We start from the raw sequence: 15345 nt of genomic DNA on the forward strand, positions 1-15345 counted from the left end.
AATTTCAAAACATATGGCAATCTAATTTATTGGTCAATCAAATAATTTTCAAACAAAACAAAAATTTTAGTGAACCACTAAACATGATCTCATATTTGTTCTAATGTTACTCACGAGATTTGAAATTAAGAAAAACATATAGAGAAACAAACTCCAAAGACATATATATCTTTCATTCAGGTATCTTCACCGTTGTCAATTACTTTGAATTCTATATAATCTATATAATCTACCACTACAACTTTATGTTTACCAAAATATATAGAGTGATCCATGGATCCCAACACAAAAAGCTAGTGATATTGTTCTTATTTTATTGTACAAAATGTGTATTGATGGAGCATCTTTGGGAATAGATTACACTTGTAAGTTGTAATCAAACGATATATTATATCCGTATGTTGGACAAGTTTAGAAAAAGTCATTAGTTTGATAAAAGAATAACTATATAACTTTGTTTCAATTATGATTACATGCGCTAAAATCATCAAATGAAACACAAGTAAGTAGACTATACTAATATTCTCAACAAATAAGCAACAATATATCATAAATCAAAAATTTTTATTTTATCTTCTATAATATTCAAAAAAAAAAAAAAAAGAGGCCGATTTGGAAATCAAAAGATGGATGCTTGCTTGCTCAAATCAGTGTTTAGAAATAGAATCAGAGTCCGTCCTCATCCTCCTTGCAACGGAGGCTACGACAATGCAATGATGTATACAAGAACGTCGTAATATAAAAACGATACTTATCTACCTTCCAGGTTCTATCGTGTGGGTACTATATTTTTAGGAGGGCTAATTCTATTACGAACACTGTCAGGTTTTACTTGGGAGCTAGAACCGCGGGTAAACTGGTGGCAAGATCTGAAGGAACACTCGTGGTGGCAGGCTTAAGAAATATCGTTTGGACAATTTATCTTCTTAAAAAAATTTATGAATCTTTAGTAGAAGTTGACACATTTTACTAAATAAACCTAAAAATACGATTTACTACATAATTATAAATGGGCCCCACCCACCCGATCGTTGTTTGGATTTTGGTTAAGTGAGAGTATTTGTGTAAGTTCGTAGTGGGCTTTTGCTTCGCTTCATCGTTTCCCCTAAAAACTCAACAACACCACAAAATCTCAAAATCAATCAATCAATGCTTTTAAATCGAAACTCCCCCAAAACTTGAAACTGTTTGTTGTGTTGTTTGTTGTTACACTTCTTCCTCATTCTTCTTCTTCTTCATTCTCCTCTAAAAACATAAAACCTAAAATAACAAAACACACACTCATGGATTCGTCTCAGGACCACTGCAACTCTCCAGGTTCTTCTTCTTCCCCTTAATCATTTCCACCAATGTGTCTCTCTTCTTTAGGGTTTTCTCTTCTTTCCTGTTTCTTGCTTCTCAGATTCTCTCATACTCTCTTCTTGTTTTTATTAGATATTTCTAGCAAAGTTTTGTTTTTTATTTATGGTTGCAATAATGGTTTCTTTCTTTTTGTCTTTTAATGTCGTTTCTATTTGATTAATGTTTCTTCTGATTATGACTTGTTTCGCTTTCTGGTTTTTAATTCTCTCTATAAAAAGTTCTCTTTTGTATGAAAAGAGTTGTCTTTTTGTAGAATCTGTCATCAGTTTGAGAATATGGACACTGAATGACTTTTTATTTTTTGTTTGTAAACCTTTAGGAGGAGGAGGAGGTAAGAGTCATGTCTGCACTAAATGTGGTTGGAGTTATCCTAATCCTCATCCTAGTGCTAAAAACCGTCGTGCTCACAAGAAAATCTGTGGAACTATCAAAGGATTTGAGATCTTTGACTCTGATAACCCCAATCAGATTCTTGATGAGCAAAAACCCCCAAGTAAGAAGAACTCTTTTTTTTTTTGCTTTGGATGGATTAAAGTTTAAAGATTTGTGTTGTTTTGTTTGTTGCTGATGTGTAAATGTACTATGTTGGTGGTAAGGTTCAAGAGTTGTGGAAAAAGGTGATGAGAGGATTGGGGATGTTTCTGAAGAGGATGTGTTTACTGATGCTGTTTGTGAGTTTTCGAGATCTGATTCTCTCAAGGAAGAGATTGCTACAAACTATGCGGCAAAGGGTAATGAGATTCCTGGTGAGTTAGTTACTTCCTTCGATTAATAGTGTTTTGATACCTTTTGATGCTAATGTGAATTTGTTGGTTTATCAGTGCTAACATAAGTTTTGTTTCATTTCTAGTAATAAAGTTTTTCTTAGTTTAGTTTCTTTTGACCTTTCTACGATATCCCAAACCTGCAGAGTGTAGACTATAAAGTTCAAAGGGAAACTCTTTAGTTCACTGACTCATCTCTTTATCACATTTCTCGGTTTTGTTTTCCCATTTGGCTTTCATGTTTTGCTCTGCTTTATTTCGACTATATAGCTGATGAATTTGGAACTGCTCAGGTGTAACTCCCCAGTGCATTAATTCATCAACGGGCAGTGTGGTGAAAAGCTCTGAAGTGGTTCAAGATAGCTGTGAAGTTCCACCTGTGGAAGTCCTTGAGAACTATGACGCCCCAAGTGCAGTAGAAGCAGCATCTGATAATCGACAAGGTGAAGAGCGTTCTACTGAAGAACACTCTGTAGCATCTGAAACTGTGATTGAGTCACCACAGGAAGCTCAGGTTATTGACGGTGGTGATTCCATATCAAATGTTGTATTAGAGACAGAATGCAAAGGAAAGTTAACAGAAGAATCTGAAACTACTAAGTTAGCATCTTCATTAACGAAAAGAGAGGACACTTCAGATTCATCATGGAACGATGAAGTGATTTACTCAGACGTGGAGGGTCCCTACGACTTCACATCAGAAGCAATGAGTATGACTCATCCTGGTGAAGCTAGCCGTATAATCAGTGAGGATATTCCAGTCCATACTTCTCCAGCAAAAGCTGATACAACTCAGGTTAACAGTGCCAGTCAATCTGTTTCTGAGGATATGCCTTTTGTTGATAGTGCTGATGCCTCTTTGCATGGAATCAAAGGCCTTGAAGAATTTGAAGCGAGTCATTCTGTGAATCCTTATCGTGCTGAGACATCTAAGGGTGAAGTATGTGAAACAGATACTCTTACTGAGGCAGAGAATTTAGAAATTCAGCATGAAGGCTTGACTACTGGTTCAGAGGTTCCTTCATCAGACAAGCTTCTCGTCGGAGACAAAACTGAACCTCAAGGCCAAACTGATTTGGTTGCGATCAAGGAATTTCCTAGCGCAGAGAACATAATGATATCTAAGATTGGCTCCGAAGATATCAAAGTGAAAGCTGAAGAGGGTGAATTATCATTAGGGAATGCAAATACTGATGAATCAGAAACCTTGAGAGATTCTCTACCTGCTGTAGATTCTATAGTTGTTGACTCGAATGTTGATGTGAGCAGTGCAGCTAACAAAACTGGTTTAGCTGATCTGGTTGGTCATGAGAGGGAACTTATTCAAGCAAATGTTGTAGCTGAGGATGGGAACAACCCAAAAGACACGCCGAGTTCTGAATCCTCTTGCTATGTTTCCCCAGTGTCTGTTGTATTTGAGGGAGATGATGCAGGTGATCAGATAAAAAATTCAACAGAAAGATCTAAAGACTCCGCTCTCCAAATCGGTGCTGGATTTCCGGAAAGTAAAGATAATGTTTGCAGAGAGATCAACAACGGGAGGCCTGTGGAGGAAAGCAGTTTCGTAAACGAAACAAATACAATGGAATATCCTATTAGCCATTCTGGATCCACAGGCACTGCGCCTGATGACACTGTTAAAACAGCGAATCAGAAGTCACTGGAAAGCGGAAGGACAGAATTCAATAGAGTTGTTGGTGGCTTGGGGGTAATTCAAGCAAATGAGATTGACAGTAATGTCAAAGCACACAACTATTATGCTGAGGTCCCAGTGACAATAGAATCAAACGACCATCGGGATTTTGGGAGATTGCAGAATCTTTCAGAAGCTCACATTAGATCTCTGGTCTCAAGTCCACTAGTCACTAGAAATAATACATCTAGTGCGTTAGAATCCAACTTTGGATCAGTTACAGGTACGTATTCCATCTTATATGAGCAAGAACCCAAAACCCTCCTCAACATATAATTCTCATTGAAATTTATATTGTATATCTTTGTAATAGCCAAATTCTATTTTGATGGAACAGGAGTAAGCGTTGGAATTAACAAACCAGAAAACGTATCTCAGAACCAAGAGATCACCTTGGAGAAGACAACAAGCTGGAGCAGCACAGCAAAGGAGCAACACGTCCCGCTAAAGAACCTTCTGAGTGAAGCAAGATCACCAAGGCTGCAACAAGAGGCAAAGGCTCATCATGAGAATAACAACATACCGAGAGTGAGTTCAATACTGGGACAAGAGACATCCCCTGAAGACGGTCGCTGGCCAGAGAAAAGAGAAGTCAGCGAGGAATGGAACTCGCCAGCAAAGTATCCAGTGGACTTAAAGAGAGAGGAGAGGAAAGTGAAAGGAAGACCCTTTTGGGTGCCATTCGTTTGCTGCTCCAATGTTAAATAAACCAAACCACTCTATTGTATAATGGTGTAGGAGATGATGAATTGATTCTACTACGGACTTGCTAGTACAAAGACTTGTTTAGTACTTAACTAGTTTGGTTTCTTTGTAGGAGTTATTATTATTGTTGCTTAGGCTTTCAAAATACTTTTATGCAGACCACTTCTTTGTCTTTTACCTTGACTATAATTTTTCTTTTCTGTTTGCTTTAGAGTTGGTGCAATTGGTTCAGTTAACCGAATAATTGTGAATTGGTTTGTAAGCGTCAAACCGAATTCAAACTAAACCGCACCAGAACCGAATCTATGTTCAGAACTTTTGCAGAGAGCTTCGAAAGAGTGTAAATGGAGAATCTGACGACGGCGCAATTTCTCCACAGCGCGACTCTACAGAAGAAACCATCTCCTCCTCCGCTATGGAATTCGAACACAAGCTTTCTCAGTTTCTCAACAAGAAGAGCTTGTTCGATATCTAAAACCTCTACTCTCCGCCGCTCTTTGCCTTTGTCTATCAATGGCTACGCGACGACGCAGCCCACCTCTCTTCTCCACCACCACCACCAGCGGTTTATCAGTTCATTGCCGCGGCGGCTTGGTCTTCCCGGTTCGTGTCCTTTACAATTGCTTCAAGAGGATGGAGATTGGAGCAAAGACCATTTCTGGGCTGTAATTCGTTTTCTCCGTCACTCTTCAAGACTCCACGAGATTCTTCCTGTAATTTTTTCATCTTCTACATCTCTATCTCTTTCATGAAATCTGAGAGCATTTTGAAAATGATTTTTTTTTTGTTTTTGTTCTTTGAATTGCAATCTCAGGTTTATGATGCGTGGAAGAATCTTGAACCATCGCGAATAAGTGTGGTCAATTACGAGAGGGTTATAAGGTTTTTATGTGAGGAAAGATCGATGAATGAAGCAATTCGAGCTTTTCGTAGTATGATTGATGATGATGAGCTAAGTCCGTCTTTAGAAATCTATAATTCAATCATCCATGGTTATGCTGATGATGGGAAGTTTGAGGAAGCTATGTTCTACTTGAATCAGATGAAAGAGAATGGTCTGTCACCGATATCCGAGACATACGATGGCTTGATTGAAGCATACGGTAAATGGAAAATGTATGATGAGATTGTTTTGTGCGTTAGGAGAATGGAATCTGATGGTTGTGTGCGTGACCATGTTACTTATAATCTACTTATACGCCAGTTTTCCCGTGGAGGGTTGCTTAAGAGAATGGAGCAGATGTATCAGAGCTTGATGTCGAGGAAGATGACTCTCGAGCCTTGTACATTGTTGTCCATGCTTGAAGCTTATGCGGAGTTTGGGGTTATTGAAAAAATGGAGGAAACGTGTAACAAGATTATAAGGTTTGGGATTTCTTTAGATGATGGTTTAGTTAGGAAGTTAGCTAAGGTTTACATCGATAACCTCATGTTCTCGAGGCTTGATGATCTGGGTCGTGGCATTTCTTATTCTAGAACCCGTAGGTCTGATCTCGCTTGGTGTCTCAGGCTTCTGTGTCATTCTCGTCTTGTGAGTCGAAAAGGTTTGGATTATGTTCTTAAAGAGATGACAGAAGCTAAAGTTACTTGGAATACAACTTTTGCCAATATCGTACTTTTAGCTTACTCAAAAATGGGGGATTTTAAGAGCATCGAGCTGCTCCTTGATGGGCTACGGACAAAACGTGTGAAGCTTGATCTTGTAACTGTGGGAATTGTCTTCGACTTGAGTGAAGCTGGTTTCGATGGTACTGGAGTTTTTATGACTTGGAAAAAGATTGGGTTTCTTGATAAGCCTGTGGAAATGAAGACTGATCCTTTGGTTCATGCTGCTTTTGGGAAAGGGCAGTTTCTTAGGCGCTGTGAAGAAATGAGAGGCGAAGATCCAACACCATGGACGTACCAGAATCTTATGGAACTTGTGGTTACGAATCAGAAAACTGTAGTTTAGTAATGTAAATTTCGACCTATACAAACACTAGACTGTATGTAGAGACTAACAGTTGTGTAAGCTTCTCTTAAGTCTTCTTCTCTTGTACACGATTGTCTCTGCTTGTATTTGTCTTGTTTCTCTGTCTTGTATAGACCCTTACACGGTGTTGTGTTAGTTACATTTACACCATTCCCCCTTGTTGATTATAGCTTGGAGAAGTTTTCCATTTCTTCGATAACCTGTTTCTTCTTCTCGGTGTATGTTTCACTTCCACTTGTGCGTCCAAATGAGTTGGATACCATCAACTGAACAAGATAGTTGCGGACTTCACCATTATCATGTATTGAGGAAATTGTTTGTTGCTCTTGTTCTTCAACGGTCTCATCTTGAGTTCCATTCCTGTGCATTTGTTTTCTAAGTTCCTGCAGGACCAGAGCTTGTTATAACAACGATTTGATGTATCCAAACGAATATTGAGATACCTTATCTACGTTACAAACCTGGAAGGAACGATTCAATTTGGTCACTTGCTCGGAATTTAATAGCTCAGCCTGCATAAGTTCTCGAAACAATATTACAATCTCTCTGCTGATATTCATCCCATTCAGATTTTGAATCATGCTAGAGATGCAAGACTCATCAAAAACAGTTCTCAACCACGCTGGCTTGTTCTTGAGTCTTAGCATGGCAACGGTTACATAGACTGCCGGCTTGTGGTGGTTCACAAAGGTATTTGATGCTGAACAAGGCATGGCTAAGGAAACTGACATTTCTTCCGCAATAAACCTGTACCATGAGCTGGTCTTAAGCATCTCCGTTCTTCCTTCCATGTCTTCCCATCCTAAAATCATGGACAGACAAAGCGCAGAGTTTGTCGCTACTCTTATGTCATCACAGAATACAAGACCACCTAAAACAGCCTTCACTGATTTCAAGTAACCTGAAGAACACCGTAGTTGCTCGTTTTTTATGTCAATCTGCTGTGATAATCCAGTGAACAATTCCAAAAGACAACAAGAGGCGATGAGCTTGATTTGCGGTGTTCCAAAATGCATCAACCTGCAAAAATTATGGCAATGGATGCATACTACGGGTAGTGTATCCAGGTTGCTTGATGGGCCAAAAAAAGTTTGCCAGTCCACTGCTCCAGCTAGTACAATCTGCAAGCTAAAGGCCAAAAGGGAGTTAAAGAACAGTTAGAAGTAGGAGCTAAAATTGTTAATAATTTCCGACGCTACCTTCTTAATGAGAAAAAATAGAGTGGTAACGTGAATGCTAAAGCCTTCCCGATGTCCGTTTCATCCTGATACTGAGTCAATGCTGGACCCTTTGAGCAAGCTACAGCAACCACAGTGTTGATTGCGGATACCAAATACGAATTCAACACAATACTTCTTGAAGCTTCAACAAGTGCTCCATCTGATGAGTGGTACAAAACCAACGAAAGAATGCCAATCACCATCATACCTTCATGGTTCTGTGTTATGGCAGTGTCTCGCAACCTCAAATAGTTTAACAACTACATAACAAAGAGGATTCACTGAGCTATTTGATATAATGATATTGTTGGTCGAGAATAGGTCTTAAACGACAATACCTTTATAATCACAGCATCCAATGATTCATCCTTTATAAGCACTCCAGGTTGCACAGAAGCTAAAATATTGAATATTAGGAGAAGGAGTGTTGTGAAAGATGAACCCAAGGATGAGTTAGTAAAGCCACAAACAAGTCTATGGATTGCACTGCCAATGCCATTGATGATTAAATTGTCGGAGACAGTTGGGAATATAGAAACAATCTTGATCATCAGATTTAAAATTGAGATAACATTAGTCTCCTGCTCTCCCTTCTCTGCGAGCTGTGTCAACAAGTTAACCAAAAGAGTTGCAGCATAGTTTTCTCCTTCTGATATCAACTTTGCAAACCAATATGTGAGTGATCTCTGTCTGCCATCTCCATGTACATTGTGAACTTCATTTCCAATTAAATTGCTCTGAGAGATCTTTTGGATTTGGTAAGTTAAACTTTTGCTGATACTTTCTTGTTGAAAAAGCCACTTCATAGATTGTACATGAATATTACTGAAACTCAAGTCCCAATCATATTCGTTTAGTAGATGGAAGAGTATTCTCTCAGCTTCTAGACTGTAGGATATCTGGTATCTCTCGTTTTGAAGACTTCTGCAAAGACCATACAGATTCACTAGGTGGTGGAGCATAGCTGGAGAATCAGAGATGGCACATATTAAACTTGTCTTGTTTAAAAGGATGTATTGCTCCAAAGAAGCTAAAACCAGCTTATCATCTGCAAGCCTGCAAAAGATGCAGACTAATATAAGGAAGAGAAATAGATTACAGATATTTAGTGCGTCCATCAAAAACGTGATTTAAAAACAGAAGCCTAAGTCACCTGTCGTTGTATATCCAACTGGTATGGAAAATCAGCAGAGCTGCGGACTGGCAAGAAGCCAATTCTTGATTATTGGAACTATCTTGCCCGAGCAAAAACAGCAAATCTTGTGGATCAGTAGGAAGACAAGGAATAGCATCTCTGATATGTGACCCTGCTTTCTGTTCAAGAAGAACATCAACAAGGGAACTGAGCATCAAATATACCCTCTGTTTTATCTTAGCCGTAGAAAAGTTTCCTAAGCATCCAAATGAAAAACTGAACCAATCTGCTGAAACAAGCATTTCTGCAAACTCCTTGGCCTGAATATCTGAATTTTGTAGCAGAATAGAATGGAAAGTTTCCATTATGCCAAGAGTTGCTTCCTCACTGACCTCGTTGACATCAGCGAGAAACCATGGCAATAGATGTGATGCACACACGTCTATAACAGAGTGTCTTAACTCAATACAGCTGGTCTTGTTCATGGATGTTGGTGCAGTACAATATGCATATACTTCATTGAGTAAGTACACTGCATGCAATATCTGGGTTGAATCTTTCTCAGGGAGACTAAGAGAGGCCAAAATGGCATGTCTCAAGGATTCTTGCAATGATGTTAACACATCTGGAGTCTCAGCAAAAGATGGAGTTTTCAATAGGGAAACAAAAACTGAGCAGATAATCGCAAATGCATCTGTAAATAATCCTATCTCCTGCGAATAATATCTTTCAAGCATTCTTTTTAGAACCAGAGCAATTTCCTGAACTTGAGAACTAGAAGCAATCCCAGGGAAATCAGAAATACAGCTTGAAATAAGCTTCAGTGTCTGAATTTGAAAAGGATGGCAAGGAACTTCGCCTACATAGTGAAGCACTTGGATGACTGAAGGAAATCCAATAACAAGTCTCTTCCGAAAAGAATGCTCAGCTAGGGAAAATAGATCAAGGACTCTGAGGCATGAGTTGATGACCTGATCTTTCCATTCTGTTCATGATTAGGACGTCAGTCAGATACATAAAACACATATCTATTAATGCTCGTACAGATGTGAACTTCCAGAGGACAATACAGTAAGCAAAAGATAGCTGTCAAACGGAATAATCATTAGCAATGTATACTAACACCAATTGAACAATATGTTAAATTTGTGTAAGAAACAATGAATTATGCATTTGACATCATAAATGTGTACGATAACTTCATTTCTTAGCTTCTAAACTCAAACTTCCCCTAGTTTATTGATAATTTCTGGTCCTTTCAGTATAATGGAATTCCCAATAGCAATATTTTAGTCACTTATCCAAAGAGAGCACCTTTACCTGATAAGCGCAGTATCTCAAATATATAATCTGCAACATTTTCCTCTACGAGAACTTGAATCTGTCTGCTTGGTGTACTCTCTTGGGATAAATAATGGAAGATAAGATCAAGGGTTCTTATTTGCACCTCGCTATCAGTGGAAAGCAGTGGACCTTTGATGGCCTCGGCAAATAATACATTTAAACAAGGCCTGGCGACTACAGTCTCAGTTGTCTGCATAGGGTCATCATCCATTCCATCCAAGCTCATGCTGCTGAAATTATTTGTACGTGAATTTGCTAAAAGACCTTGCTGGGCCAAGATGGTCAAAAGGGCTACAAAGTTCAAAAATCTATGTTAGCTGAAATACAAAAAAATTTCAGCTATTAACATATATCCACCTCCAAGATTTAGAGGTGGAATGTCTACCCAATAGGAATGAAGCAAATAGATAGAAGCTATACGCACCTACACAATTCAAGCGAACATCATCTCTCTGTGTCTTTGCAAGAGCTTCCAAAGATAGGCATAAGAGCTTAGGACACAATGAAGAAAGAATCTCAATTCCATCAACATTTTGTTCTGTGAATTGTAGAGCAGAAAACTTGTACAGAGCAAAAAGGATTTCACCACGGATCTCCTCACTAGTATGAGCAAAAAGAGGATAACAAACACGTGATAAATCACAACATGCCCATACAAGATAGTAAGAACAATGGTCTCCAAGTGGCTTATGCATATTACCTCGGTAATTGAAGACCTTCAACAAGTTGGCATACAAGAGCTTCTTTATCTCTGATATGGGAATTTACGTCTATGTTCTCACAGCTCATCAGAACACCAAAGCAGTGAAGCTGCAAAACCCAGAAATCAAGCAATGTACGATAGTTTCCAATTGCAGATCTATACCCAGTTAGATGGATTCATGAAATTCTCAACGAGAATTCCCAATTGAAGAGCGATAAAACCCTAAAAAAGATAACAATACCATATGAAGCTGTCTTCGGCTCCAACCCAAAGCACCAGAAGAGAGCTGATCGGAGATTCTCTCCACAAAATCCTCACCGATTGAAGATTCCACAGCGGAACAGAGAACCGAGATGGTATCCATGATCTGGATAGCGATTGGAGCATCATCAATCGAAGAGAGAGCGTGGACGAGAGGCGATACGAGAAAGTGGATATGAGAGGTGAGTAGGGTTCGGAGGAAGATAGGTTCAGAGAGAGCGATTGAGAGCTGGTGGAGCGCGTAGGAGATGTGTACGGTGGGAACGCGTTGGTCGGAGACGAGATTGGAGAAGCAAAGGAAACAGAACGATCCGCCTTGGTCTGTGCGCAGAGAAATTGTGGATCGGTGGCCGTTGGCGCAGGGCGGCGACGGAGATTGATGGTTAGGATCCGCCATAGATTCATGGAGGAGATGATCGGAGGAGTATTGCTCCTGTGAGTCTAGGAAGAACATTGAGAGAGAGAGAGCGCGCGAAAGAGAGAGAGACTGGGAGATTTCGAATTTTACCACCGGTGGATCCAAAACTTCTATTTTAGAAATGGCGGCTCCATTTCTCTAACAAAAACAAAACTCTTTTAAAAAATAAGTTTTATTTTAATTAATTTTTTTTCTCAACCAATTTTTTTTATTTACTAAGAAAAAATATTATTAATTTTAAAATAGATATTAAAAAAATAGATTATATTTCCGATTTGTAATATAGTATTTAAAAATTTGTTTTATTACAAATGATATTAAAATTACACATAGATAATTTGACAACTTTTAAGTAGATTTTCGTGAAATTTTATAAGTTACATTATAATTTTACGATACAGAAATTTAGTTCTAATATGTCTACAATATCGATTTATAGTGCCTACGATAAATATACAGGCACTGATTGGTAACCATTTTATAAAATGGTACAAAACTTTAAAAATATAGTGCATTAAAATTTACCAATAAAAAAACATTACTAATAAAAGTTTTTCTAAAAATATATTCTCAGCAATTTTTACATTTTTCGTGTACCGTTTTTTCGTACAATTTTATACTATTTTATAACATTTTACAGTTTTTCTGTACAATTTCGTGTACGTTACTATCAGATCTTATTTTATTTTTATGTTTTACAAGTATTATATTGGATATTGTCAGTTAGTTATGCTAATGTATAATTATTTTTTGAAAATTAGACAATTTTAAGTATATATGAACTAAGTATTCTAAAAATTTAGCTGCAAAATTGTTTTTCTTCACAATTATATTAATTTAAAAATATACACATATTATAATTTTGTTTCAAAATCATAAATGAAATTTTGGATAGTTAGTTTAAGATGAGATGATCGAATAATTCGAATTCGAAGCACTTGCTCTCTCTTCCTCGTTGCTCAAATCATCTTCCTCGATGCACTTATCGTCTTCCTCTTTCTGCTATCCTCGTCCAGCGAAGAATCTCTTGACATTGTTCTTCACAGCTCGAGCTTTATCAGGAACCACACAGAACCCTCCTGATCTCTTCTCCCTTTTACATCATTCCCCAAACGCTAAGCATCTACGCCATCTCCACGCTCATCTTCTTCGTACCTCACTCTACTCCAACGTTGTGCTCAGCTCTAAACTCGTTCTCGCTTACTCCAAGCTGAATCGTCTCTTTCCTACTTCGCTTTCTGTCTTCTGGCACATGCCTTGTCGCAACATCTTCTCGTGGAATATAATTATCGGCGAGTTCTCAAGATCGGGTTTTGCGTCGGTTTCGATTGATTTGTTTCTTCGTATGTGGCGAGAATCATATGTTAGGCCTGATGATTTTACGTTGCCTCTTGTTCTACGAGCTTGCTCTGCTTCACGGGAAGCGAAACTTGGGGATTTGATTCATGTTTTGTGTTTGAAACTTGGGTTTAACGCAAGTTTATTTGTTAGTTCGGCCTTAGTGATTATGTATGTTGATATGGGGGAAATTATAAATGCACGTAAGTTGTTCGACGATATGCCTCTTAGAGACTCTGTTCTCTATACGGCTATGTTTGGTGGGTATGTTCAGCAAGGAGAAGCTCTCTTGGGTTTGGCCATGTTCAGAGAAATGACGTATTCTGGATTTGTGTTGGATTCCGTGGTGATGGTGAGTTTACTTATGGCTTGTGGACAACTTGGGGCATTGAAGCATGGGAAGAGCGTCCATGCATGGAGTATCCGAAGATGCTCTTGCTTCGGCTTGAATCTCGGCAATGCCATAATAGATATGTATGTAAAGTGTTCAAAACTGGACTATGCACAAGAAGTATTTGTAAACATGCCGGATCGAGATGTGATCTCTTGGAGCTCTCTTATTTTGGGTTATGGCTTGGACGGAGACGTCTTCATGGCTATTAAACTCTTTGACGAAATGCTCCAGGAAAGAATTATACCAAATGCTGTCACTTTTCTTGGTGTCTTATCAGCTTGTGCCCATGGCGGTCTTGTGGAAAAGTCTTGGCTGTATCTCAGACTGATGCAGGAATATAAAATAGTTCCTGAGTTGAAACACTATGCTAGTGTGGCGGATTGTATGTCTCGAGCAGGTCTTCTGGAGGAAGCAGAGAAGTTTCTGGAAGATATGCCTGTGGAACCTGACGAGGCTGTTATGGGTGCTGTGTTGAGTGGGTGTAAGGTTTATGGAAATGTAGAAGTTGGAGAAAGAGTGGCGAGGAAGCTAATTCAACTTGCGCCTGGAAAAGCTGGCTATTATGTAACGTTGGCCGGTATATATTCAGCTACAGGTCGGTTTGATGAAGCTGAGAGTCTGAGGCAGTGGATGAAGGAGAAACAGATTTCTAAGGCTCCCGGGTGTAGCTCAATATGAAAGATAGGATGTAGATTTTTGCGTTTTTTGGTTGTACATGTGAAAGATGACCAGAATGGTAAAGCTCAAAAACCGCACCAAAAGCTAGATTTTGGAAATGAGGCTCAAACATGGCTAACTGTATACATGGGAAAAAAGTTGTGACAAGTTCTTGTCACTTACTCTAACTGCACAGAAAATAACAGTAAGATTAACTCATACAAGCTTAACTTTCAATTATTGAAGAACAAAGAAGGGTTTGTTTTTGGTATGTATATGTCTCTATATATGTGTAATAGTTAATCTTTTTGTAAACCCGGTTGATCCTTGACCCGAAAGCTTTTTCTGGTTCGGTGTTTGGATCGATTTAGAAAACACTTGTCTTTAGCTACTATGATATGTTTTGCATTATGATGATTTTGGTTTTGTTTCAATCGACCAACCCTGCAAGTGATCTTTATGTCGATGATATATCAGATTTTAGCAGTAATTTAGGGTTTTAAGAGAAGAGACTTTGATATGTATGCATACAAGAGGGTGTCCAGGTCTTATGGATTCACAAATACACTAACAGATAATGCTTCTTATCTTGATCTTCCAAACAATTTCAAACAAAAGAATGAAGTCAAGACAGAAGCTGATTTTCTGATTACTTGAGGTTCCAAATTCGATCGCAACGGATTCGAGAAGACAGAGAAGATCAACTTATTGATGAGTCGCAAAGAAAAGAGAGTGGTGCCGATAGTGAATGCAGTATTAAGTATTAGGGATGCAATATCCCACATTGGAAGTTGAGTAGAATCCTAACTAGTATATAAGATATATGTGACTCTCCACTCATGGCCAATTGGTTTTAAGTTTGAAACCCACAATCTAATATGGTATATGGTATCAGAGTCTGGTCCGCACATACTCAACCCAATCCACAATCGGTCTGGCCCATATTTGGCCCACCGATTCATGACCGAACATACCGAGATCTATGGCCAAAAGAGCCATCATCTCGAGGGGGCGTATTAGGGATACAGTATCCCACATTGGAAGTTGAGTAGGATCCTGACTATTATATAAGATATATGGGCCTCTCCACTCATGGCCAATTGGTGTTAAGTTGGAAGCCCACAATCTAATATAATATTATGAGAGTCAATATAATATTTCCTAATCACTAGTGTGTTCTTCTCTCATCAACATTCAACATGGTATCAGAGCAGGTTTGCTCTCGAGTTTTCATCTAACAATCAAACTCGTTTTCTTTTATTTTATTTTTGTTAAGCCAAGTGTTTCTTTCATTCAAGTTCATCATGAACCTCTGGATCTAAGCCATCGTGCTTCTCTTCATTCAAATCTATGATATAGACCTCTGAATCTAAGCTACA

The 15345-nt window shown here is 38.6% G+C and overlaps 5 protein-coding genes across 6 annotated transcripts; 3 read left to right on the forward strand and 2 right to left on the reverse strand.

Moving 5' to 3' along the window:
- The first annotated feature begins 1196 nt into the window (after positions 1-1196).
- LOC17880406 lies at positions 1197-4701 on the forward strand. 2 transcript variants are annotated; one of them, XM_023779732.1, is made up of 5 exons: positions 1197-1317; positions 1682-1855; positions 1959-2108; positions 2420-4042; positions 4157-4701. In XM_023779732.1, exons 1-5 carry the CDS (start codon positions 1284-1286, stop codon positions 4525-4527), a joined length of 2352 nt encoding a protein of 783 aa, XP_023635500.1. In that variant the 5' UTR covers positions 1197-1283; the 3' UTR covers positions 4528-4701. The 2 variants fall into 2 exon arrangements, with proteins under 2 accessions (XP_023635500.1, XP_006283154.1); XM_006283092.2 differs by having other exon boundaries at positions 1685-1855.
- Positions 4702-4841: 140 nt separating this feature from the next.
- Positions 4842-6646, forward strand: LOC17878245 (pentatricopeptide repeat-containing protein At4g14190, chloroplastic). The gene is made up of 2 exons (XM_006283510.2): positions 4842-5237; positions 5339-6646. Exons 1-2 carry the CDS (start codon positions 4869-4871, stop codon positions 6473-6475), a joined length of 1506 nt encoding a protein of 501 aa, XP_006283572.1. The 5' UTR covers positions 4842-4868; the 3' UTR covers positions 6476-6646.
- On the reverse strand, positions 6620-11621 carry LOC17880881 (protein PRD1). The gene is made up of 9 exons (XM_023779163.1): positions 11140-11621; positions 10896-11005; positions 10620-10795; positions 10172-10486; positions 8870-9836; positions 8055-8772; positions 7696-7976; positions 6958-7624; positions 6620-6879 (listed from the first exon to the last, which is right to left on the reverse strand). The coding sequence occupies exons 1-9, from the start codon at positions 11611-11613 to the stop codon at positions 6661-6663; spliced, it is 3927 nt and encodes a 1308-aa protein (XP_023634931.1). The 5' UTR covers positions 11614-11621; the 3' UTR covers positions 6620-6660.
- Positions 11622-12526: 905 nt separating this feature from the next.
- LOC17878138 (pentatricopeptide repeat-containing protein At4g14170) lies at positions 12527-14400 on the forward strand. The gene has a single exon (XM_006283602.2). The coding sequence runs from the start codon at positions 12554-12556 to the stop codon at positions 13985-13987; it is 1434 nt and encodes a 477-aa protein (XP_006283664.1). The 5' UTR covers positions 12527-12553; the 3' UTR covers positions 13988-14400.
- Positions 14401-14857: 457 nt separating this feature from the next.
- On the reverse strand, positions 14858-14974 carry LOC111829756. Its single transcript, XM_023779838.1, has one exon. It carries the CDS (start codon positions 14966-14968, stop codon positions 14858-14860), a length of 111 nt encoding a protein of 36 aa, XP_023635606.1. The 5' UTR covers positions 14969-14974.
- Between the last annotated feature and the right edge of the window lie 371 nt (positions 14975-15345).

The sequence above is a fragment of the Capsella rubella genome, unplaced genomic scaffold, assembly GCF_000375325.1.
Source record: "Capsella rubella cultivar Monte Gargano unplaced genomic scaffold, Caprub1_0 scaffold_7, whole genome shotgun sequence".
Taxonomy (NCBI): Eukaryota; Viridiplantae; Streptophyta; class Magnoliopsida; order Brassicales; family Brassicaceae; genus Capsella; species Capsella rubella.

What these genes read in the sequence shown, in the direction of transcription:
- LOC17880406 (XM_023779732.1), top strand. Translation starts at nt 1,284, where the DNA reads ATGGATTCGTCTCAGGACCACTGCAACTCTCCAG. An exon ending in TGATGAGCAAAAACCCCCAA is followed by an intron (nt 1,856 to 1,958) that starts GTAAGAAGAACT and finishes GTTGGTGGTAAG; the next exon opens with GTTCAAGAGTTGTGGAAAAA. An exon ending in CAACTTTGGATCAGTTACAG is followed by an intron (nt 4,043 to 4,156) that starts GTACGTATTCCA and finishes TTGATGGAACAG; the next exon opens with GAGTAAGCGTTGGAATTAAC.
- LOC17878245 (XM_006283510.2), top strand. Translation starts at nt 4,869, where the DNA reads ATGGAGAATCTGACGACGGCGCAATTTCTCCACAGCGCGACTCTACAG. An exon ending in GACTCCACGAGATTCTTCCT is followed by an intron (nt 5,238 to 5,338) that starts GTAATTTTTTCA and finishes TTGCAATCTCAG; the next exon opens with GTTTATGATGCGTGGAAGAA.
- LOC17880881 (XM_023779163.1), bottom strand. Translation starts at nt 11,613, where the DNA reads ATGTTCTTCCTAGACTCACAGGAGCAATACTCCTCCGATCATCTCCTC. An exon ending in AGTTGGATATACAACGACAG is followed by an intron (nt 8,773 to 8,869) that starts GTGACTTAGGCT and finishes CATCTTTTGCAG; the next exon opens with GCTTGCAGATGATAAGCTGG. An exon ending in TATTTTTTCTCATTAAGAAG is followed by an intron (nt 7,625 to 7,695) that starts GTAGCGTCGGAA and finishes TTTGGCCTTTAG; the next exon opens with CTTGCAGATTGTACTAGCTG.
- LOC17878138 (XM_006283602.2), top strand. Translation starts at nt 12,554, where the DNA reads ATGCACTTATCGTCTTCCTCTTTCTGCTATCCTCGTCCAGCGAAGAAT.
- LOC111829756 (XM_023779838.1), bottom strand. Translation starts at nt 14,968, where the DNA reads ATGATGGCTCTTTTGGCCATAGATCTCGGTATGTTCGGTCATGAATCG.